The 24,383-nt window shown below is 37.3% G+C and overlaps 1 protein-coding gene across 1 annotated transcript in view; it reads right to left on the bottom strand.

Annotated features, from left to right (window-relative positions):
• Window positions 1-23,442, bottom strand: part of LOC117779776 (neural cell adhesion molecule 1) — a gene marked incomplete at its 3' end in the record, with an annotated part of 48,207 nt that extends 24,765 nt beyond the window's left edge. The window contains 3 exon segments of the mRNA XM_034616084.1: window positions 1,308-1,568; window positions 22,777-22,984; window positions 23,400-23,442. Coding sequence (XP_034471975.1) covers window positions 1,308-1,568; window positions 22,777-22,984; window positions 23,400-23,442 — 512 coding nt within the window.
• Window positions 23,443-24,383: the final 941 nt, after the last annotated feature.

Below are 24,383 nucleotides of genomic sequence, written 5' to 3' on the forward strand. Positions count from 1 at the left end.
ATGTGCTTCAACTGGCGCTGACCACAGCACCGTCGACAGCTGACACTAAAAATAATAATAATAAAAAAAACAGAGACCAAACCTATTTATTTCGCCAGCCCGAAGTCGCAATACACTAATGAGCAGAGCACTTGTTGTATCTCAAATAACGACTTATAAAAATCATGAAAAATATAGAAAATGCTTTTAATAGTAAAAAAAGGATAGAATACTAACTTAATTTCATATGGGTGTTAAAATATACTCAGAAAGATGTGTAATTTCTTTTGTAATTCCTTTGGTTTTAATGTGTCAACTTTTGTGATGTAATATAAAATTCCATGGAATAATCGAAAACTAAAAAGATAAAGGCTGCAAACCGGTTCTGAACCGAATCTCGTAGAACCGGTTTGGTTCGGGTTTTTAAGCAGCTTGAACCGGATCATAAGCCGAACCCTTGAAATTATTTACTTTGCGAACCCGCACCTAAGCCGAACCGCTTTCTAAAACAAAAGGTTCGATTTGAACAAAAAATAATTACATAAATTTTATGGTTTTCTAATATTAGCAATGATTTGAGATTTCGGATTAAAATAAGTCATATTTTAATCTTCAAATAAATTTAAATTAACATCAATATTTGATTTCTATAAAAAAAAATATATAATTAGTTCAAAATTTAGAGAAAACTATATAAAAATAAAAATATTATTTGTGTGAAATTGAACCAAGCTTCGCAACCATACCTAGGGTTCAGGGGGTATATGGCTCTAACCGCCGAGCCCAACCTTTAAAATTTTTTTTGGAGGTTTGCAGCCTTGAAAAAGATTATATTTTTTGACCATCACTTGACTCAAATTTGATTCTGAATCAAAATTGGGAAATTAAATTGTTTCTTTTGGCAGTTTTTCAAAAACTCCCAGCTGTCATGAGTTTGTCAAAACTTGAGCGATTCCTTTTCAGAATATCATTATGTCATTGTTCGACCTCTAATTTAAATCTGCATTAAAATTGAAAAATTATATTTTTTTCCCATCACTTATATAAAAAAAAATCTGACAAGAATACAATCAGCCATCTCTATCGATATATTAGCCGGTAAATAAGGCAAATGCACATGGAAACTTGGATAATAATAAACTAATTTCGATAATTAAATATAAGCTTACTATTATTCTAGGCTTTTTCTGCTATCGTCAATGTGAGCATTTGACAAATCAAATAAGCCCGCCTTTAATGCGTTACAAATTTGATATCGCAGTGTATATAACCTTGTTAAAAGTGAGCTCGGTGTGGAATGGAGTGCATCATTAACAATGCGAACTTACGTTATCATAGGATCCGGGGAACCGCCAATGCTGCTGCAGGTGAGCTCAAGTGGTTTTTCCTCTGTGGCGACCGCAATGTTGCCGGGTGTTACCATCGGCGGATGTGGTGCCGTTAGTACGGTCACATTGTAAAATTCCTGATGCACATCGGCGCCGGTGCCTTTGGCCTTGATGCGACACTCGAACCGTCCGTTGTCCCGATTATAGGAGGTGTTCTTAATTTGCAGATCGTAAACGCCACGGCCTGGCCTAAAATCGAGTCTGTAAGAAAGAAAACAACAAAAAACAAAACACTAGATTAACCGAGGTTCGAGTGCAATTTATAGGGGCACAAGAGAAAACCGCATAAAAAAATACACAAACATTTATTTTCCAGTACCTTATGTAAATTAACTGCGGCCATACTTTCTTAATTTACATAGCCTTAAGTTAAGTGAGTACATATTTATTATAGGCACTCTCGTACAATATACAAACGTATTTCTATTTTTTTTTTGGGTAGAGTATTAATATACTCTAATCTAATTTTTTAGACAGAGAACACGTTGCTTAGCGTTGCTCGATAGTAAATATAAGATTTTTCAAATTCTTGTTATATTATCAATTCAATTTAAAAGTAATGAAGATTATATATTTGACTCAGAATTTATATCGTGTCTCAAAAATAAAAGAGCTTACAACAAAAAGTTGAAATTGACATTATAACTGATCACGTTTTAATATTTTGGTGAATCATTTTTTTTGTGCTGTATTCTTAACAATCTTGTTCTGTAACCAGGTTAATACAGAGCATTCCCAAGTCAACATAGCTTCATTAGACTTTTCACTTTGTCTGCAATGAGTTTCCCGACAGCTTGTAGCTCATTTATTGTCGTTTCTCTTTTTCCTTTTTGGTTTTTGTTCAGTATTTCGTATTTTGTTGCTTTAGATTTGCGTGGACCATTTGTTTTTTTTTATCTGAAGGAAGCTTAAGGGGAATAGAATTGCCGAGAGGTCGCGAAAAAAAATGAAAAATGCTCATAGCAAATTAAGCTTCGAACTCATTTTTTTGAATTTATTAGCTTAATTTGTGGGAGGCTTTTTCAGGTTGCCATGGAAGCGGCACATTACATTTTGATTAATTTAACATCTTTTCGTTATTTCTATTTTGCTTTTCTTTCGTTGGCTACCTGAGAATATGAAGTCAACGCGTGTAAATGAATATAAGGTGAGTTTTCTAAGGTGAAACCCAATCAAGCATAAAGTTTTGAGTACTTTGAGGAAAAAGGAAAATGCTTTTAGTGTTTATGGAGATCTGCAAATCTTTCTCGTACGATTCCTAGTCGTCACCCTCTCTCTTGCGCTATTTTCTTTTTTCCTTTTTCAACTTCTGCTCAGTATTTTCTGCATCAACGTCATCGTCATTTATTTAGCTACGCCGCCGGAACGCTTTGTGCTTGAGTTTTAATTTCTCATGATGAGATTTTTTCTCAAGGATGTTGGGGTTTCAGTATATATATATATGTGTGTGTGTGTGTGTGTGTACGGGGCATAAATCATGCACTCGACATTATTAAAGTAGATCTTATAAACTTCTTGAGTGCATATGCAACCCAAAGCGAGAAACTTTTTAAGCAAAATTTCAATTCTGATAACTTTTATGGCAATTGCAACTATATCTTTTAGGCGAGGGGTAGTTGAATGAATGGCGGTGGCATTGGAGGGGATGATTGAGTAAGACATGTGTGTGCAGTTGGAGACCCAAATGCAACACACTTCCGTTGTGCTTGCTCAAATAGCATTTTGGGGGTTCTGTTTTCTGTTTTCTATTTTCTGTTTTCACTTTTTGGCCGGGCCCAAGGAAATGGTGGCATTTTTACCGTTGCCAGAGATTTCTGCGTTGCATTTCCGACTCTGACTTTACGAGGCTGCATCTTGAGTTCGTTCTCTGTGTGTGTGTGTGTGTGTGTGTGTGGAGTGTGTATGTGTGGGTGTGTGGAGTGTGTATGCCGAGTGCTGCAGCTCAAGCGAAGCACATAATTGACTCTGCCTGGTGCATGCAGCGAGCTGCCTGCTGCTTCGTGTCCTTATGTCCTTACCCAGGCGGGGGCCCAAAAAGGAATTTCTAATGTGAAAATAAGTGCTGCCTCCGTTATTATGTTGCATCGTCGCAGGACTTATGCAAAACAGTCGCAGAATTGTTATGCAAATTGCAGCCAATTACATGGCAAATGCCTGCCTGCCTCTGACTATGCCCCACTTCTTACTCTCCCACCCACCCTTTAACCCCTTATTGCTCACTCCACTATCTGTAACAAAGTACTTTTCATATATGAAAAGTTGCTATTGAATTACTACACTGAACTGCACACAATTTGCGGTTCTGATTGATTTTGATGTGTCGCATATCATATGAGATAGAAAAGGAATAAGATTTTCATAGAGTATCTCAGGAGTTGAATTTAATAATGTCCTGGCAGATAGACTATAAGAATGTAATGGGAATAGAATTGAGACAAATAACATTATCTGAGATTACTTGAAATTGACTTGGAGTATTTCAAAAGCTAATGTAAATGATAGGAATGTTATAAGATTGAACCTTTTCTTTTTTACTTTTTTTTCATATTATTTGTTATTTATTTTTATTCATAATTTTTAATCAATCTTTCTGATTTAATCTTAATTTTAATTTGTCGACTGCTATTAGTTGACAGTTAATAAATTAATAAAATTAAAGGGAATGAAGTGGAATGGGATACTGGGACATGACTTGGAGTGTTTCAAAGTCATAAAGCAACAATTTTCTTAAATCGAAAATATTACTTTATTTATGAATGAATTGGAATTAAAATGGAAGCTCATTAAATGCTGTGGAATGGAAAGTTACGGGATTGACTAAGAATTTCTTAGATGCATAACTCAACGATTTCCCAGAAGCTAATTTCCCCGTAAGCAGCGCATTACATTGAAAAGAGTGGGATAGAATAGACTGGGGAACATTGAAATGTACACGTATTTAGCATTTTCCTAGAAGGTTCAACCACTCAGGAATGAAAAAATTTAATTGGAATGAATTTTGATATGACAGAGGGAAACTCACACTTTTAAAATTTAAATGATATGTTATGATATGGTAAGAATCTGAAAATATTATGCATCCCATCTGAAAAAAATTATCTATCCCATTAAATAAATACGGTTTTGTTTATAGGAGATAAAATTTACAATGTGAGCATTTCAAACACCCTAACGCCCATCACTTAAGATTCAGACCCTTAGAGCTTAGCCCAAGCCATATGAGTTCCTCCTTCAAAATTCCTCTTAAAAAAGTACATGGGCTCATAACTTATATCCTTCCAAAAGTTTAAAATTGACAGATGTGATGGTATTTGCACACATAGTTAAAAAATGGAAAAACTTTAAGTATTCTACCCAGGGAATAACACTGTAACCGGTATCGGAACAGTTAACCGAAACTAACCGTTTCATTTTTAGTACCGGAACTGAAACCGTAACCGAAATTAATTCTCTTTCAAGAACCGAAAACCAAAACGCTTGTACCGGTACGGTTGTGGTAAACTTGCTAGGTCAAAGAGTTGACAAACTTCCAACTGTCAAAACCCGATTTTCAATCGAAATGCCATTATGATCATGATTCGGTCTCTTAATTCATTCTGCATTTAAATTTTTTGCATTTAGAAAATTCTATTATTTTTCGACCATCATATCCATGGTACCACGTTAATGGTAAGGTTCGAAAATTCAAAAATTTAAATCTCAAGTTTTTACTTTTAATCAACTACTTATATCGTAATGAGTATAAAACGACACTTAAAACTTGATTCTGAGGCCTTTTATTTTCTTGTAAAAAATCATGTCAAAATTAAGGAATATTTTGACTTGTAAAGTTGCTAAATCAGGGGTTTGAGCAACTTCGAACTGTCATAACTTTGGCAAAACTGTACCGATTTTCAAGCGGAATATCATTTTGATCATGGTTTGGCATCTAAAACTATTCTGCTTTCAAAAATTTGTATTCCTCTGGATCTAGATATTTACTTCGAAGTCATAATTATTATGAAACGACACCTTATAATTTTAAAATGTTTTAAAATTAATTTGGTGTACCGTTACGTACCGGTACTGATACCGAAACCGAAAGAGAAAAACTGAAATAAAACCTTTTACCGAACCGTACCGGAACCGAATCCGTAACTTTTATTGGGTTCGATTTGATTCTTTGATTCTACTATTTATTTTAATTTTTGGTTCAGTAATGACTAAATTCAATTTGTTTGTAGATTGTATGAGTTCCTTCAATTTGTGGGACAGTGTTGCCCAATTGGCGCGTGTTCAGTTTGTGGCTGCCCCGCTCTGCTCTCCACAGGTCGTTTATGGCGTTTAACTTGAGGCATGTCCCTGGCTTGTTAACTGTAACTAAAGCTCGCGGCTGCTCGTTAGTGCAATGTAAAAACTACTCAAGCTTCTTGTCAGATTATGTTATTATCGGTTTTAGTCTCGAGTATCGGCTTATCAAGTCTGTCTTGGCCCCCACTTATCGCTCTTCTTTTTTACTGACGTATACGGTGGCACATTATTCAGTAGTGGGAGATGGATATGGCACAAAGGGGCTGGGAAAGGGGGAAGGGGGTGTCCATGTGCTGCTTTTCGCATGCCGCGACGCCGTCTCATAAAAATAATAAACTTTTTTGTAGCTGCCATCACTTTGGCGAGGAAAAAGTTTAAAAAGCGGGCGCCAATTTTGACGCGTGGCAAGGATATGGCAAGTACTCTGGTAATGTTACGGCTCCTTGGGCTTCTGCCAACCCTCCCTTTTCCCCCTCAACTCAGCCACTGTCAACGATGTGCGTTATATGCGGATAATTGACTTTTAAAATGTGTGTGCGATATCACAGCAACAACAACAACAGCAGAAGCAACAACAACAAGCTGCAAAAGGGTCGCGGCGTATAATTAAACGGCATATTGTCACGCATTCTTGCAGCAGGACTCGCTGAGTGTAGCGTCATGAGGGGAGCTGAGCGAAGTCAAAGGCGAAGGCGAAGCTGTGGAGGGTTGGACCCTCCGCCTCAAGGACAAATGGGGAGCACGGACTCTTTAGGCTCTGTTACAAAATGACTGCCGTTGTTTGTCCTTGTTGTTGTTGTCGCCATTAAATGTTTAACATTGTTGTTGTTTCTTGCCTTAAATAAACGTGAACGCTATGACACATGTGTGAGTGTGAGAAGAATTAGGGAGCAAGAAAGAGTAAGAGAGTAAGATAAAAAAATCAAGAAGATGCTTCAAAAGTTGCCAGAAAATTTCAAAGTATATTAGACAAAGAAAACATTAAAATGGTAAATTATTTTGAATTAAAGTGTTAAAATACAAACGAGTAAACTATTTAATGGTTTTCAATGAAAAGAAATCTTTATGGATAAGTACTTTGAGTATTGTAAAGAAAAGATTATTTGATATGAAAGCTGAAGTAGTAATATATGTAGTAAGAATATTTAGAAAGGCTTCCATTTTGATTATTTCATTGGGCAAACTTATACAAAATCCATTCCAATTTTTACTTTGATATAAATATATTTGTTTTTACTCCTTATCGTCTAGAAACATGGAGATTAATTTAAAAACCTACACTGAAAAGTACGGGTTTCTAAAAACGGGAATATTTTTACAAAATGTTTATATATTTTTTGGTTTAATTTTTTCTACTTTTAAGAATATTTAGTTGTTGACCCATTTTTGAATTAAATTTGAGATAAAAGTCTTTATATTTTTTATTTATTTTGTATCATTACAAGCAATCCTTTAATAGTCTTCCTTATTACTTACCAAGCACCGATAGTTCTTGACCTATAACAATTGATTTCAAATAGTATTAGGACCAAAAATACACTGAATGGACAAAACTGAAAACTAAGATAAAGCGCAAAATTGATACCCAAAAAGAAACTGAAACTAAGCGAAGCAATTCAGGCAACAACTAACTCGAGTCCCAGCCTCAACATTCATCAAGTTATTTACACAATTTCCGCCAATTCAGCTACATGCCCCCCATGGCCTCAAACAGGCGTACGACTCACCGTCTGTCCTTCTGTCTTTCTGTCCAGTTTGTCGTTCAGTGGTTGGACTGGTCCAAATGCCGTTGCCAGTGACTTATTTATGCAAATGGCCATAACAAATGAGGCGCACACTGACCACGGGGGCGGGATGATGATGATGAGGGGAGGGGAGGTAATGAAGGGTAAGGGGGTTTTGAGCTGAATGCCGACCGCACAGTGGAAACGATTAATTTGGTGCTGTAACACAGTCACCAGTCACAGTCACAGTCACATTCAGAGTCACAGTCAGAGACGCGCGACGGCAATATAAAGGGCTAGCCCTGAGGGGGAAAATGCTTGATGGAAGGGAGTGAGAACAAAAGGTCAATAGGCAGAGTGAGAGGTAACGCTGGCGGAGAAGTCCAGCGTATTGCTCAATCGTGCCCCGTCGCCGGGTAACGGTCATGGTAATGGCAATGGCAATGTGAGTGCCAGGAGGGAATCGGCAGTGGGACTGGCAGTGGCAGTGGGAGAGGGAGAGGAGTCGGTTAACGGCTGCTCACTGTTGAAACATGTTGCTAACATTTGTTATGCAAAGGCGACATTCATGCTAAATGTGATGGACATTGGGATGAGGAGGGGCGTAGGTCACATGTATCTGTATCTATCATGCTTATTGGTATGTATTCTATACCTCTCTCTCTCTCTCTCCCTCTCCCATCTACCCCTCTCGCTTTCTATTGAAGACTGTCCGCTTCAGCGCGCGCTTTCGTCCATTCCGTTTGTTTGCTTTGCGCTTGTGGAAAATTTCTATAAATGCCTTTGCTTACTGCTCTCTCACTCTCTACCCTTTTTGCCTCTCCTTCTCGCGTTTAACAGCACTATTGGCAATTTGATGCTATGTTGACTTTATCTGGACATGTAACCCGTAACACCCAAATTCTAATAGCATCTCCTTTGGGCGATGTCGCCTTTGTGCCATTCAAATTCAATGCAATGTCCTTATTTTGTCAATGTGTGTGTGTATGTGTGTAACCTTGGTAGCTTAACTATTTACGTGTGTGTTTGTAAGGGATACTCTTGCAACAGTTTGGTGTGCGCTCATTAATGGTAAATGTGTGCAAATGACGGCAATATGACATGACAAGGCAACAAATACATCAACAACAGCAACATCGAGGATGTTCTCCTTGCTAAAGGTTTTAGTGTCAGTGTCGGCAGGTGTTTATAATAAGAAAATCAGCACCAAAAAGCAAAGCAATGTCAAAGGTCAAAGCTGTTGCTGACACTCGCAACATTTGCTAATGAAATCTCTTTTGATTTGCAGAGGTACTGCAGAGAGGCAGATCCTGGATCGCTTACTCTAGCTAAGTAGAAATAAAGCTGACTGGTTCACTCTCCTGCTCAATACGCAGTACAAAGAGCAGTGACAAATGCATAAAAGCACCAATTTGCTTGTGCAAAGAGCACAAAAGTAACACTCTATCAGTTTCCTGCACAAATTCGAGTACAATACGTCAATCCAGGCATCGCATAATTAAAGTAAACTCTCTTTTTCGATAAAAAAAAAATGATGTAATAATAATTAATTTTCAATTCTTGTTTAAACATAAATCATAGTATATTTAAACTTATTTTCAACATTTATGACAAAAAGGTACTTTTTATTTAAAAAAATAAAACTAATTTTAAATTAAAGCTTAAAAATTAAAAATTCACAGATTCACTTCACACGTTCTTAAGAAACCACAAATAAATTGATTTCACAAATTTATTTTTGATATTTTTAGCAAAAATTGTAAATCAGAGTTATTGTAAGAATTTTAATTAAATAATTTAATTAAATTTTATGTTCAATTTAATCATTGAATTAATAAAAATATTATTTCATATTTTTTTGTATTTAAATCAAAAATAAAAATTGAAATTAATTTTTATGATTAAAATAGCCAAATAATTCTTATTCTACAATTTTTATATTAAAGTTAAAATTGTTATGGTCTTAATACCACCAGGCAACAATACATTGCCTTTCTGTTGTATTAGTGTGAGTTGTGGAAGTGAGAGAAAAGTGCGTTTCAATTATGCATCATAATCCGCAATGTGCAAATGTAAATATTAACATTATTAATAAAGAATCAATTTTGCAAACAAATCGAATTAGAACGGCACGTATTGCATAAAATATTAGTTAATCTGAGTGCGCTTTTAAAGCAACTTCATGTTTTTATTTAAAAAGTACAAAATTAGAACAGCTTAGTGTTCTGTTCTGTTTTCATCCGCTTAAAAAGGTGCTCAAGAGTAACGAATAAAATCAACAATGACTTTTCATTTTGATAATATTAGTGCTTTTGTGATCTGAAGTTTGAAGGGATTGTGCAAGCATCAACATGTCCATTTGCTAAGCATCTTATGTGCACATACACGCAGCTGCTATTCCATTTGTATTCATGTGTGCGTGAGTGTGAGAGGAAATTGGTGGACATGTGTGTGGGTGTGTGTGTGTGCGAGTTCATGCATATTTCGCCTGTCACTGATTTCTCAATAGATTTCACTGTGAAATATGCATAAATCATATCGCTGAACGTTAAGCAAAAGTCAGGAAAAACGACAGTTGCATACACTCATACACTCATACACACATACACACACACTATCATTCACTTACGTATGTATGCGGATAGATAGGGCAGCTGTGCTTGCGGTTTTGGGCAGCAGCTTTGAGCTTTATGCAACACTTTTTTTTTTTGTACCGTCAGTTTTTTATTTGCTCAGCAGCATCAGAAGCAGTAAAATTTTCTGCTGTGTTGTCGCCGCAGTCAAAATGACTGTGAAAAATAAATGTTAATATGCGAAGACAGAAAGCATCGTGTGGTCTGTGATAAGGTTGCACACACACACTCTCTTACATTCATAACTCTTGCACGCTGTCATAAAAAATGTGAGACCGACAAACGGTTGCCCTAACAAGACCACACAAAGCCACGCTCAGCTAGCAGCCGCCCTCTCCTGCTCTCTCCCTCTCTCTCAGTCTCACTCGCTCTCTTTATTTGACTGCCACGCGCTTATTTGGTGTAATATACATAATAAAAACAACAAACAGACAGCGCTAAGGCTACTTACTCTCACTACCACTCTCTCTCACACACACACGCTCTGTCGCTCTCTCACGGTCTCTCTATGACTGCTGCCGGCCGCCATGTCTCATAAGTTATAATCTGTGCTAAGAAATTGCAGCAGCATCAAATTTACGAGCATTGCGCGCTCTTGACGTCTTTTGCTGTCTGCCGTCTGTCTCTCTCACTCCCACTCCCTCTGTCTGTATTTACGACTCGTGTGCGCGTGTCTGTGTGTGTGTGTGTGTGTGTGTGTTAGGGACACTTTGCATATTTATAGCAGCAACAGAAGATGTTATAAATTTGGCAACATGTTTGTATTTTCCAGTTACCCATATTTCGTATATTTTCGTACTAAACTTTTAAGTTTAGCTTCAGCAAATTTAATTTCTAATGTTCAAGTGCTAAGAATCAATTAGTTAGTAATAATTATTCTACAATTTTCAAAACATTTTAACAGCAAATAAATGTAAATGGAATTAACTATTTTTGCGGATCTATTATTTAAATCTCATGTCATGTATTTAATATATTTTTCGGTAGTTTACATTGACATAGACATGCCTATAGCCAAACGTTTTGCACATTACACTTTCTGAACAATTTAAAAAAAAAATCGTTTAATTAAATATAAAAAGAAATTATAGAGCAACCTTGAGAATTGTACGTCGCAAGGACAACTCAGCAGATTTAAATTTAAAACTGCTATTTACTGTATTTATGAATTTTTTTTAACTTTAATCGTAACATAGCTGTAGACATTTGTCTTTTAATATTTTCTATATTCATTAGCATTTATTTATTCATACACGTACATAGTACGTGTTGCAAAAAGTCCAGTTGGTTCATTAAAATCCTTTATGGAGAGTACAAAAAGTTCGATATTTTAAAGTAGCTTCATAACAATTTGGATGGCTTTTGTGTTCTTGTGTCGTCACTTTGCATACATATTTTGCTGTTTTCAGCAGATTTCGTTCTCTCCTTCTGTCTGCTGTCTGTCTCTTTCTCTGTTACGCTCTTGTGTTTCCGGACCTTCTGCATAAATATGATGTTGATTTTTATGATTTTTATAATGTTTCATTATGTTGCGTTTTACGACTCATGCGGGAACTAAGTGCTCGGTACTGGGAGAGGGACGAGGGACTAGGGGGCTATGGAGCACACATGGCCGGGTCATATAAGTGCGGAATGCGGATGAAGATGCGGATGCGGATGCGGATGCGAATACGGATACACAATGCACTTACTTCGTTTCTGTTCTAATTTATAGCATGTTCTGACTTTTGTTGTTGTTCTTGTTGCTATTGTTATTGTTGTTATCTACTTTTAGGCTGTTATGTGCCTTTGCTTAACAGTTGTAACACTCGGTTCCCCGCTTTACACATTTTATGTGCGCTCAAAAGCCAATTTTGTAGAGATTTGGAAACGGCCCATGGCCGTTGAGGAAACTTGCGGCCCATTATAAGCGCATAATCTTTACAAAACACACACCAACACATAGACAACAGAGGCAACAAGGCTAGAAATGAAATGGCTAAGACCCCCTAAGCCCTCCTTCTAAGCTGGCCATGTCTCATGGCTGTCTCTTCCCCCTGCATCGTTTACTCCTCCTCTATTTACTACGGCATGTTTTTAGATAATTTTGCGCTTCGTTTCCGCATTACAGTGGAGCTCACATAAACTGAAACTTAATGAAAGTAAGGCAATTTCTCGCCATTTTTCCAATTCCGACTCAAAAATATTTTCAATTTTTAGGATCTTCTTATCAAAGAGTTTGGATATATCTATCAAGTGTCTTTTAATCTATCTATATTTATCAATATAGCTTATAAGCTAATAATTATTAATTTAACTTGTTATATTCTTTTTTTTGTTGTTATATTCTGAAAAATCAAATCAATAATCGAAATATTCAACTACTTTTTGAATTGTCTATCAATATTTATATAACCTTATGATCTGCTCTATTCCATTATTGATTCCATTAAAAATAATAATATTTTATAATTAGGCTCGTTTGAAATGAAATGTTATTATAACAGAACCTGAGGCACATAACATTACTATCGTAAGATTAGAACGCTCTCTGAATAATATTTCGTATGAAAACTGAGTGAAATTTCTTCCTTCCTATGCCTAACGAGATTTACTTAAAGAAGGTTCAACTGTACGTTCTAAACGAGCTTAAAGCTTGTTTCCGGTCGAGTTACACGGTGTCAGCTTCATCCTCTCCGGCTTGTGGGTCACTTGAACAATTTTAAAGCGCACTTTTAGGCGCACATTGGACAACAGTTGGAGTGGACTCGTCTAATTTCTTTTGTCAATTTTTTTTATGACACTCGCCTTACAAATGAGTTTCGGTGCCTGGTACAAGGCCAATGCCGTGCCTCCCCAGGGAGGAGCAACGGGAAGAGGGGGGAGGGCTAGGTCTGACGAAGGAAGAGGGCAGGAGGAGGCGTGTGCCGATGCTACGAGTTGGTCGTTCACTTCTATTGCCTGCTTTATGAAAGTTTCATAGACTTTTTATGTTTATGTCCCGGGCGTTTAGTGACGCAGCTGTTGCGCCATGGACAACACTTGTCTACTGCCCCATTTGCGTGGTGTGGGAGGAGGGAGTAAGGGGCAAGGCGTTGCTGTATTCATATTTGCGTTTCTTATCTGCACGTAATTAAGGCAATGGACAGAACCGGCTGGTGTTGCTCCTTGGAGGCCTTTAGCCAGTTCTAATCATCGTCGCCATCATCATCATTGGCAGTGCGTCGCTTGTCATCGGAACTTTTAACCCTTGGCTATATAGCCCTACTCCCACACTCCCCTGCCATCATTTCTTGTGACGCCTCTGGGCGATCGTTTGTTATTGTTAGTGTACGAGTATCTCCCGTCGCCAAACTATTTGCCTTTCACAATGCTCGCGGGAGCAATAATGTCTGACACTCTGCACCCTCATCGACTGACAGAGGCAGCTGCTACCCCTACACCCCTACACCCTCACAACTTCTTCTTCTTTCCCTTGCAACCCCTCTAAATGATGTTTGTATCAGCTTGTAGTTATTTCTTATTATTGTTGTTATTTCTGGCCCCACAATACCAGCTTCAAGTAATTCAACCAGACAGCCATCCCTTCCTCCTCTCCCCTATTTAGGTCCATCCCCTGGCCTTTATGTACTTGCACCTGCGGCATTTTCACTCGCAGCATGTTTTCAGTCCCTTCACTGATTGGTAACAGGTTTCCGCTATCAGTTAACAGATTTTTGTTGTTGATATTGCGGTGAATTCTTAATTACTCTCAAATTTATGGCAGCTCCATCGCTTCTCTATGTGTTCGCTTGTTAAATTTTGACAGCTCGCAGGGCTGCACAACTTGTTTGAAATATTTGAAAAGTTTACTTTGTGTACAAGAGAAAATAGTGGGAAAAACATTCCTAGTTTAAGAGGCATATAGCAGAAAAATATTTGCCAGACCTATAAAATATATATTTTTTAATTTTAACAATTTTTAAATGTGAAGTTCGATTTGTTGGAACTATTTGTTAGCTGAATTTCATTGAGTACTTTCGTCCACTATATAAAAAGTTCTTTTGTATTCCTTTATCTTGTATCCATGTTTGACTTTAAAACATTTGTAACATTTTATAAATTATAGCTTTTATACTAACAAAAAGGTTTTTAGGATTATAAGGTTAATTTTTCCTTTTATTTTAATATCTAGATTTTCTTTAAGAAAACATTTTAACACAACAACTTCAAAAGTCTCCAAAGATATTAATGACCTGTGTTGCTGAAATATCCAATTTAAGTTTTCGTTTTAATTATTTAAAAGTTACAATAATGCTCAATAAAATTATGAGTTATTCGTTTTTATTTTAAACAAAAATGTATTTCTCGCAATTAAAAATGTAATTTTACTCGTTATAATAAAATAATATTCTTTCACTTTATTGTAATAAAATAGGAACTAAAATACAAATTCCACATAGAATTTGCCAACTTTATGGAGCTGATTTGAAATGTTTTTTGATAGACACATCATTTGCTTTCATTGTAAATTTCAATTCGATACCGATCTATTTGAATATCCTTTGCAATTAAAGCACTCTCCCGCAAAGGCATTTTGAAACTATCTTATTAGTGCTTGGCTTGCTAGTATTATAATTTCTGCCCCTATTTCGTTTGCATCCCTGTCTGTTGTTGTTATTAAAATTTGCGTGCTGCTTTTTAATGAGCAGCTTGCTTCGAGTGTCTGCTAACCGTATCCTGTATCCTGTCCATCATGGTCCGTATTCTGGCTGCATCCTTTTAGTTAAGTTTGGCATTTGCACATAATGAGCTAGCCCATAAATCTGGCCATAAAATAGTTTCCATTGGCTTTGTGTGTATTTTGGGTATAACGAGTACCTTTAAACACATTTCAAACGAGGCACATTAAATTCTTTGTAGGTCGCACGTCGGTCCTTAAGCCAATTTTGATAAGCGAGAGGGAAATATGTGAGGGATCTCAACATGCCTCCCTCCTCTGACTGTTCCCCAACTTCATTGTCTGTCAATGCTGAAGACCACAAAAATATATATGTATATATGTAAGAAAATGTTCCTACATTAAAGTTGACATCGGTAGATGTTGATATCGTCTTCTGGTCCGTGCTTCAGTCTGATTTTCAGGCTCTGCCACTGACATGACATTCCAGCCAGGATGAGGGTGAGAATGTGGGGAGGTTGAAGTTGAGGTGAGGAGACGGGGACACAGGAAACAAACAAACAACGCAGCAGTGCAAACATTCAGCATTGCGAGCCGAAGTCGCTGGGCTGGGGATGGGGACGGAGGCGAAGGCGGGTAAGGGAGGCGTGGCACTGTTCGCAGTGCGTGTGTTTATTTTGTCGTAAATTGATTTTAACGGCGAATGACAAGCAACAACAACAACAACTTCAACATCAGCTACAACAAAACAGCAACGTTTTTTGCAGCATTTAAAAATGTATTTAAAAAGTAGAAGCAGCAGGTGAGCACAAGACAACAACAGACAGCGATAGATAGAGAGAAAGAGAGAGTGAAAGAGGAAAAGAAAACATGGAAGCACGACGTGTACTCATTTTCTGATTAGAAAAATTATTACATAAAATTTATGTTAGTTGCATGTGCGACAACGACCAAGTTTATGATGACAGAAGAGCGGTTGAGAGACAGAGAGGGAAAGAAAGAGAGGGAGAAGAAAAGAAGAGAGAGAGAGAGAGAGAGAGAGGAAGAGGAGTTGCGACTCGAAGGAGCCTGTCAAGCAGCAGCAGAAGGAGGAGCCAGAGAAAATGAGCAGCAAACAAGCGAGAGCAGAAGCCCCAAAGGCTGTTAATGGCTTCCTTGTCGTCCTGCTGCTGCTCCTCCCTCACCTCCCTGTTCTGCTCCCGCTCGTCAAGCTTCTTTTGGCCTGCTAAGTTAGCTAAACTGCGTTACGACAACCACAAACAGCAAAAACAACAACAAGCATTATAAATGTCGACACAAAAAGTGGAACAGCGTGCTGAAGGTGCAGGTGGTGGCTCTAGTGGCGCTGGTGGTGCAGGTGGTGTTGCTGCTGGTTACCTTGCAACATGCTAAGCAGGTGTCTCAAAATCACTTACGCTAAAACATAACAACAACAGAAAGGAACAACAGGAACAGCAGGAACAGCAGGGATCACAAGCAAGAGCTGGCACAGTTGCCAAGTCTGCTGCCGGGTATAGTAAAAACAACGACAATGACAACAACAAAACAAGCAACAACAACAAAAGTAAACAACAAGAAGAACAGGTGAATAAATAACAAATTTGGCTGGCGTTTAAATTTGGTGGTGCAATACGCGGCGTATGCGCAATATGCATTGCTTTCGTCTTGTGAGCACATAATAATATAAACATATCAAGCAGGTTAATTAATTTTTGTGCTGCTAATCTGAACGAGAGTCTGAGTTAGCTAGATAAACAGAGAAAAATAAAATATTTACTGGAATTTTAAAATATATGTTATCAATAAATTATTAATGTCAAATTTTTGACCCTGGGATCGCTGGGAAATTGCAATAATCATAATCCAGAACCAGAAGGGTTCGAGGTAAATATAATATTATTAAATAAGTTTTTATTTATTTTATGATCCGTTAAGAAATAATAATAAATTCTTCATAGGTACAGTAATTTTTAATACATTACAGAGTAATCGGTCAGTTGGCTGGAGTCTGATTTATTTTGTAATCAATTAAACCAGCTTTAATACTACTTGAAAACTCTTTTGTTATCCTTATGTCTAATTATGTGTATATTTTTTTGCTTATAACTGCTGACAATGTTTAAAGTTTATAATATTTCAAGCGTGTCTAGTGTAGGGAAAAATTAAACTGAATTATTCATAAAGTTGATAACTGAAGGGAGAAAAGGAACTCGCCCGAGTCTGAGGTTGAGGTTGAGGACAAGGACGAGACTGAGGCCAACAAAGAGACGGAGACTCAGGCCGACACCGAGACCGAGACTGAGGCGACTGCTTCCTGGGTGGCCCCGGGAATGCGTCTCTCTTTCTCTCTCTCTCTGTCTCTCTGTCTCTCCGACTGTGGCTGTTGTGGCGTAGGTTGGTGGCCGGAAGTACACGTTGACAAGTCGCACTTCGTACAGCGGACAACTTCCGGCATCGTTGTTGCTGCTGCCGCCTTTTGCGGTTGTCCGGAGAGTGGAGAACCCAGTAAGCAGCACGGAGAGAAACGAAGCGAAGCATTGAAAACTTTATGAACTCCACATGACGGCGGGTGGCCTGCCAGCTTTTGTGGTTGTTGTTGTCGTTGTTGTTGTTGCTGTTGTCATTGTTGTTTTCGTTATTGCTGTTATTGTTATTGTTGCTAAAGGCGTATTTGCATAGAAGGTCAGTGCAAGGCTGCTGTTGTTATTGTTGTGCGTGTATGGGCTTTAGCTAACTTTAAATTAAGCTTAGCCGCTGAAATTAATTTACACATAGCCCTGCAGCATAACGGCACCAAAAACAATAAGCAGCTAAAGCGCCAACAACAGCAACAACAACAACATCTGCACAAGTTACAGCCTCTGTTTCTGAGTTGGCCTGAGTTTGAAATCCGTTGTAAAATCACTGAGCCTCAACACTGAAGCCGGTCTTGTTGTTGTCCCCACTTTGCACCGCAAAAAGTCATTAAAGTCGTTGCAGGCAGTAACATTTAATGCTCAGTTCGCAGCAAATTTGACAGCATAAAAAGGTTTTTAACATATATTATCTGAGATAGAAAACAAATCTTTTCTCTGTGAAACTTTAGAGCATTTCAAATCTACATTGCTTAAATGAATTAAGCGCTTGTAGTTTTTATTAACTATCGCAGCAATATTTTTAAAATTAAATAATATAGAGAGAGGAACATATTTTACCCAGGCTTTAAGCCGGTTCTGAACCGAACCTCGCTGAACCGGTTCGGTTCGGGCTCTTAAGCAACCCGCAAGAAATGAGACTTTATTTTAAAAAATTGAAAAATTTAAATAATGTTAATATATAAATATATATGAGGCTATATAAAGTTTAGGTTTTCATAATTATTACCCAAGCTAATATTCATGATATTTAATTGAAATGTAATTAAGAGAATTTATTTTTATATGATACATTTTTAAGATACTTAAAAAAATATTTAAAATATTTTTAAGATTGTTTTTTCTGTCAGACTAATTAAGTTTCGTAGGACTAAAAAAAAATGTTATGCGAGTATAAAAAGTTCACTAAAGTGTTAGAAACAAGAGAATTTATACGAAAGCAAGTCGATATTTTGTTTGTGCGAAATGTAATTCAAGTACTTGGAAAAGCAAGTACAGTTTTTGATTCAATGTGCAACAAAACATACATACATATACACAGTTTATGTTATGGCAGTTGTCGTGCTTTTTTGCCTGTTGAATGCCTGTCGTTCTGAATGGGACCAATTTATCTATTGTCCCTTTTTATTGCTACTCGCCATTAACAAGAGTTTAATTGTCTTTTGGGGTAGGCGGTATGCACTTCGTGCACATTTTTGAGAGCATACATTTAGGCGTAGACAGCGCCAAACAAAAGGCAACTGTGAGCAACGGGGCGTGTCCCTGGCCAGGCCTGGTCTCGGAGTCGTAGTCGGTCTGGTCCTGGCTTCCTTGATTCTCTGGCCGAAAGGCAAACAAAGCTGCAGACAGCTTTTCAATGCTTTTAATAGCTGCCCGAAGGACCTGTAGATGAAGCCCAGTTTACTCAATTGTTTCCTTTCATTCTTCTATTGGTTTTATTTTTTTTTTTTTTTTGTTTGTTTGTTGGAATGTTCCATTTGGTTTTAGGCTGCATTGACACCAAACAAAAGGCTAATTGGAATGTTAGCAGCAGTCACATTTTTTATAGCATACTTAAAGGCGCTCCTATGAACAAAAGGCACATTTCAGGCAAGAGAAGTTTCCAGTTGTTGCTGTCGACGGCAGCCAAAATGAAAAATTGTTTTTTAAATGAATTCAATAAAGCATGAGAGTCGACAAAGAATCCGAATTTCTGTAGGGACTGTGTTACTTTGTGGTAGGCTTTTGGAGTCAGACAGACAGACAGACAGACAGTCGCTCGCTTGGTTGCCAGGCTTATTTGCATTTCAATTTGCATAAGTGTTGCCATTTCCCCATACACAACCACACACACACACATACATATATCATATATATCATATATATTCTCCTGGCGCTGATAGATGTAACGCCCTCGTCGCGACATGTGTGTGTTTCTGTTCTGTTCGTATTTAGGGGAGAGAGAGAGAGAGAGAGGACAGAGCAGGAGTCAAACGAATCGAAAGCAACACATGTTGCCATACACATATTCTGATCTATGCATTTGTCTCTGTATCTGTGCGTGTGTTTGTGTGTGTGCGTACAAGGTAAAGGTTAAATGTTGACCCGCATTCGCATAAAAGAGAGATATCGAAAGTGAGATATGAGCCTAGCGGTTATCCTTTGTAGCTGTGTCCCTCAGCCCCTCAATCCCCTATTTGGGATTGCGATTGATAACAACCGACTTTTGCATAAATAGCAAAAATTATTGCGCACATCCATCACAAAATGAGAAATGTGTCAGCTTGAACTGGCATCTACTACAATAACAAGAAACACAAGTGAAAGAAAAAAAGCGATATAAGAAATTGCTCAAAATCATATTTGCAAATGCACAACGAAGTATAAATGCCCTTTTGTTGCTATAAATTAATATGACTTTGCTTTTGATACTTTCACTGACTTTGAGTCTTATCAAACATTTACAATTTTAGTACATGGATCGATGATCGATTTAATAAAAGAAAAAGAAATTTTATAAAAAGCAAATGGATTTTTATTAAATATGGATATTATACAGCTCTAAGGAAAAATGTAATCAAATGAATTAGGTTAACAGAAAAACTGATGCGAATTTAGTTAGTTTTAAAACATCTTAGCCAAGTAGTAGAGATCTAACCGTATGCAATTGGGTGTTGCTTTTTTCATCCGCAGGAGCATGAATTCAGTTTGATTTTATTTTGCTTAAACCAAAAATGGTGGAAAAATAGCACAGGCAACCACAACAAAGACACGTAAAACGCCCTCTGGCGTTTGGTTTTCTTTCAAATTGAGCAAGCCTCAAAATTAAAAAATCGATGTGTTCCCGAGCCTTTATATTAAATTTTTTTAACGCAATTGAAAAGGCAAAACCCTCTTTGTTGTCGCTCCTTCGGCGGGAATTTTCATCTGTTTTAAAAAAAAGGAAAAAAAGAAAACCGAAAAATGTGTTTTGATTGTTTCCGAAATGTTGAACATAAAATTCCAATATCATGGCACAGGAACACAGGCTCTCCAACAGAGAACAAAAAGTAAAAAGAAAGTAAAGAAACGGACAGAGTGTGATGAGAGGTAAAACAGCTGAATGTTCCTGTGGATGTGAATGTGAGTGCGTGGCTAAAGCAAATTTCATGTCATCTAGATGACAATTTTGAAAAGGACAAAGTGCAAATGGACACACTGAATAGGGTGATTGGGGTGTGGGCTTATCTCTCGGTGTGTGCTTGATATCTAGGTCAGCTATCAGAACCACAGAGCCACAGACCCATTTACCGACCTGACATCCATCATCCACAAACTGTTAACGTGAATGCGTTGATTGAATGCTGCTCATTTAGCAGTCATTGCAAAATATCATGAACGGTCAGCTAACAGGTGATAATTCGTCAATTTAATTAGTTCCGTTAGAACATATCCACTTGAAAATATTGGTAGAAAGAAAAATGGAAAATTCTTTTTAAGTCCTTAAGGCGCGCAATTGCCGCAGATATTATGGCTTTTATTTGTGCTTTAACCAAATATCAAATAAATTACATATTGCTGAGTTTTGGCAGAAATCAATAAATAAATACAATAGATGCTTTTCCACAAATGTAGGAAACCATTGAATACCCTGTCTCTTTACAGAGAAGTGAGTAGTGAGGCTACCAAGCAATTTAAAAATATATAGAGAAAAATATTCCTATAATTGACATCGAACATGGAAAATTGACAAATCGAATATTTTTCAGAAAGATTTCAATAAAGACAAGTCAATAGAAGCTTTATTTGTAAGTGTCTTCTCCCTTAGTACAGGGTACCTTTTAGTCGAGTACTCGCAGCTGTCTGCTGTTGCTGGTTTTGGGTATCGCCAATAGCCCATTCTCTGAGCCCATATAAATCAAGCAAATTGTTTAACGCGCGATTAGCAAAAATTTACAATAATTTTCTTTTGTTTGCCGATCTGTCTGGTTGTTTTGCATGTTCTGGGGCAGCGATTCTTGGCCATATATTATACATCATCTGGCCTATATATGTGTGGCCTGCCTCTTTCTCTCTCTCTTTTTCTACTGTCTGCATCACTGTCTCTTTTGTGCGATTGTCTCTTTTTGTAGGCGTGGACTGTTAAACATTTTCCAAGCGATTTGCGGCATACGCCGCATTGAATGTTTTTCACGCTTAAAATGCGCTGCAAAATGATTATTATGATTAATAAATAAATAGGCGGGCGGGTAACGGGACAAAAGGGCGGCGCAGCACTGAGAGAATCACGCGATGGCAACAATCACCACATTTTCCTATAGCCATTTAAAGGCGCACAGCTCTTGACGAGCTATCCACGCTTTAATCAGGTTGCGTATACGCAATGTATTGCCAACAGTGGAACAAAGCTAAGACTTTTTTAATTTAAGATACTTTAGGTGAAGTTCAATCTATTACACATAAGTAGTTATAATTAAAGTTAATTGTGTCTAAATAAATATTGAATACATTTGTTATTATCTTATAAGTTTATATTCATTACTAAATAATTAATTTTAATGTTAAAATAAATTTATTAAAATTTATAAAAGATTGAAGATTATACTTAAGAGAATACTAAACATCATATTTATTATTATTATTTTATTTCAATTTACTTTACGAATACTTAAGTTAGATTTAGTTTAAGATTTAGAATGAATTCAAATTAAATAGATTTCCCAAAGTTTTCCCGCGCTTTTCTTTTAGCTCATCTTACGTAAACAGTTTTTTTTTCATTCAAATGTATTTATTTATTTTGTAATTCTTTATTCACTTTAAATAGTTTATTATACAATTGCGTTTTCTTATTCTGGTCAATTTGGGATAACAGTTTTCTCCCGAGTTCTGTTTTCTCCCATTGTTTTAGCGAATGTTATAATAAAATTTTGCCTTTGCTTTCGACACAAAGCACAGCTGCGTCTGATGGCCACGTTTTGTACTACAACACTTGCCGCGTCCCTTCCCGTTATTCCCCTTTTTCCCCAGAGGTATTTGCAATGGCCATCGCCCTTCTTACAGTGTATGCGCGGGGGAGGCGTAGATGGGTTTTAAGGCGTGGCTTGTTATGAATTATCGGCTTCCAGATGAACATTTAATGATGTACCAAACGCAACGATGACATCGATGTTCTTATTGTCCTTATTGCTGCCAACGGCAATTTTAATAAATTTAACAGCTGAACGCATCGCGAAACTTTCGCATCTTTCATCTTTTATCAATAATCATACGGGAATTATCAGAGTGCAATTCTCGATTCTTGGGCCACTCAGTGTCGATGTCGACGTCGATGTCATGCAGGCAATTAAATAAATGTACAGTCCCCTTCACTGTCTCAACCCTCACCCGCGTTGAAGCTGCCTTTAACTTTTCGCCTGCTTATTGACAGGCCATCAATGTTGAATTTATGAGGCCGCTTGTGATTTATCAGACCATTGCACACAGTACACAGTATACAGAGAGCACCCAGGACAAAAGGACACACAAACTTACCGATAATTCGAGTTGAGCTGCACATCGCCAATGGCCACGTTCTCAAACAATGTGGGGCAGCAGGTCCATCTGGCCCAGTAGAAGGTGAAGTCAGTTGAATCATAATGCTCGGTGAAACGGCACTTGAGCACCAGATCGACGCCTTCGCGTGTGTCCATCGATTCATCTGCTTCACTCGACGTAAGGCAAAGCCAAAGCCACAGGCAGCCTGCAATGTGTAGCAAAAGAGACAGAGGAAGAAGTTAAATAAGAATGGGTATTACATGGCAATGCAATTTGGTTGTGTATATTTGCAGAGTACATTCAATTAAGAGTACGCCGTGTACGCTTAAACCCTACACAACAACAAACAAAAACTTATATAGAAATAACCGAAAAATACACACAGACAGAGGGAGAATAAAACCGAAAGAGTAATAGAGTGAAATGGGAAGGGGAAGGGAAAGGGAAAAGAAGGCAATTCGCATGCTGAAAATGTATCCGCGAGCGAGTTTTGCTCAAATGATTTGATTTATTTTATTATCAGAAGCAACAGTCGCTGCAATCAATACTAAAAATATTGTAAAATTGTACGAATTGTAAATCTACGCCACAAAATAAATAATGCACACACACAAACTCACACATACACACATACACGAAACGCATCGAAGCACAAGCAACCATGTTAGAGATCTATAACAAAAAATGGAACAACGAGTAGTTCTAGAAAGAGCGCCAAAGTGTTCCCCAAATGGATTTCGACTCAATTACATTAAAGTTTAACATGACAAATTTATGAGGGTTGCAATCAAATCAACTTAAGGCAACCATCATGCTTAGATGATATGCGTAGCACATCGCATAATACCCTTTAATCCAGTAGTGGGGTACGAGAGTTTTTAAAATAGTCTATATTAATTAAAAATATACATTTCTTTTACTATACTACAAATATAATTATTAACTAAATTGCGTTTGAGTCGAGTACACTCTAATACTTCATTCTTTCTCATTTTGGAATAAGAAACAACTATTCACGACCTTATAACTAAATTTAACTAAATGAAGAAATTGATTACCAAATACAAATGTGTTTAATGGATACTCCGCTGTCTAGCACTCCCTACTTATGAATTCTTTCACTTTTAATGTATTTCATTTCTGAATTACCATGAGAAACCCCTTTAGCACTTGAGAAAACATTTGGCAAAATAATAATTGTAGAAATTGGGGAGAAATCGATTTCGATAACGCAATAAAAATGGTTTTTGCCAAATGAAATGGTTTAAATTATTGCTGTGCTGGTTGGTTGGTTGCTTTACAGTTTTAGCAGCACTGTTCAACTGAAACTAAGCACACAGTTCATCTTGTGTGTGTGTGTGTGTTTGTATGTGTCAGCGTATGTGTATGTGTCTACAACTAAATGGAGCAAATGGTCGAGTAGCTGCCATTGGGTCGAGTACAACCCCTTGGGAGAGTTGTTTGTACATGCAGCGCTTAGTTTTAATTTGTCTGCCAGTTTTTTAACACACCACACAGCCCCCCACCCACTTGCATTTGTTTGTGCAAATCTGTTATAACTATACAATACACATACATATATATTTGTTAGTTTTGTGTTTACT

Source organism: Drosophila innubila (genome assembly GCF_004354385.1).
Source record: "Drosophila innubila isolate TH190305 chromosome 2L unlocalized genomic scaffold, UK_Dinn_1.0 4_B_2L, whole genome shotgun sequence".
In the NCBI taxonomy this organism is placed as follows: Eukaryota; Metazoa; Arthropoda; class Insecta; order Diptera; family Drosophilidae; genus Drosophila; species Drosophila innubila.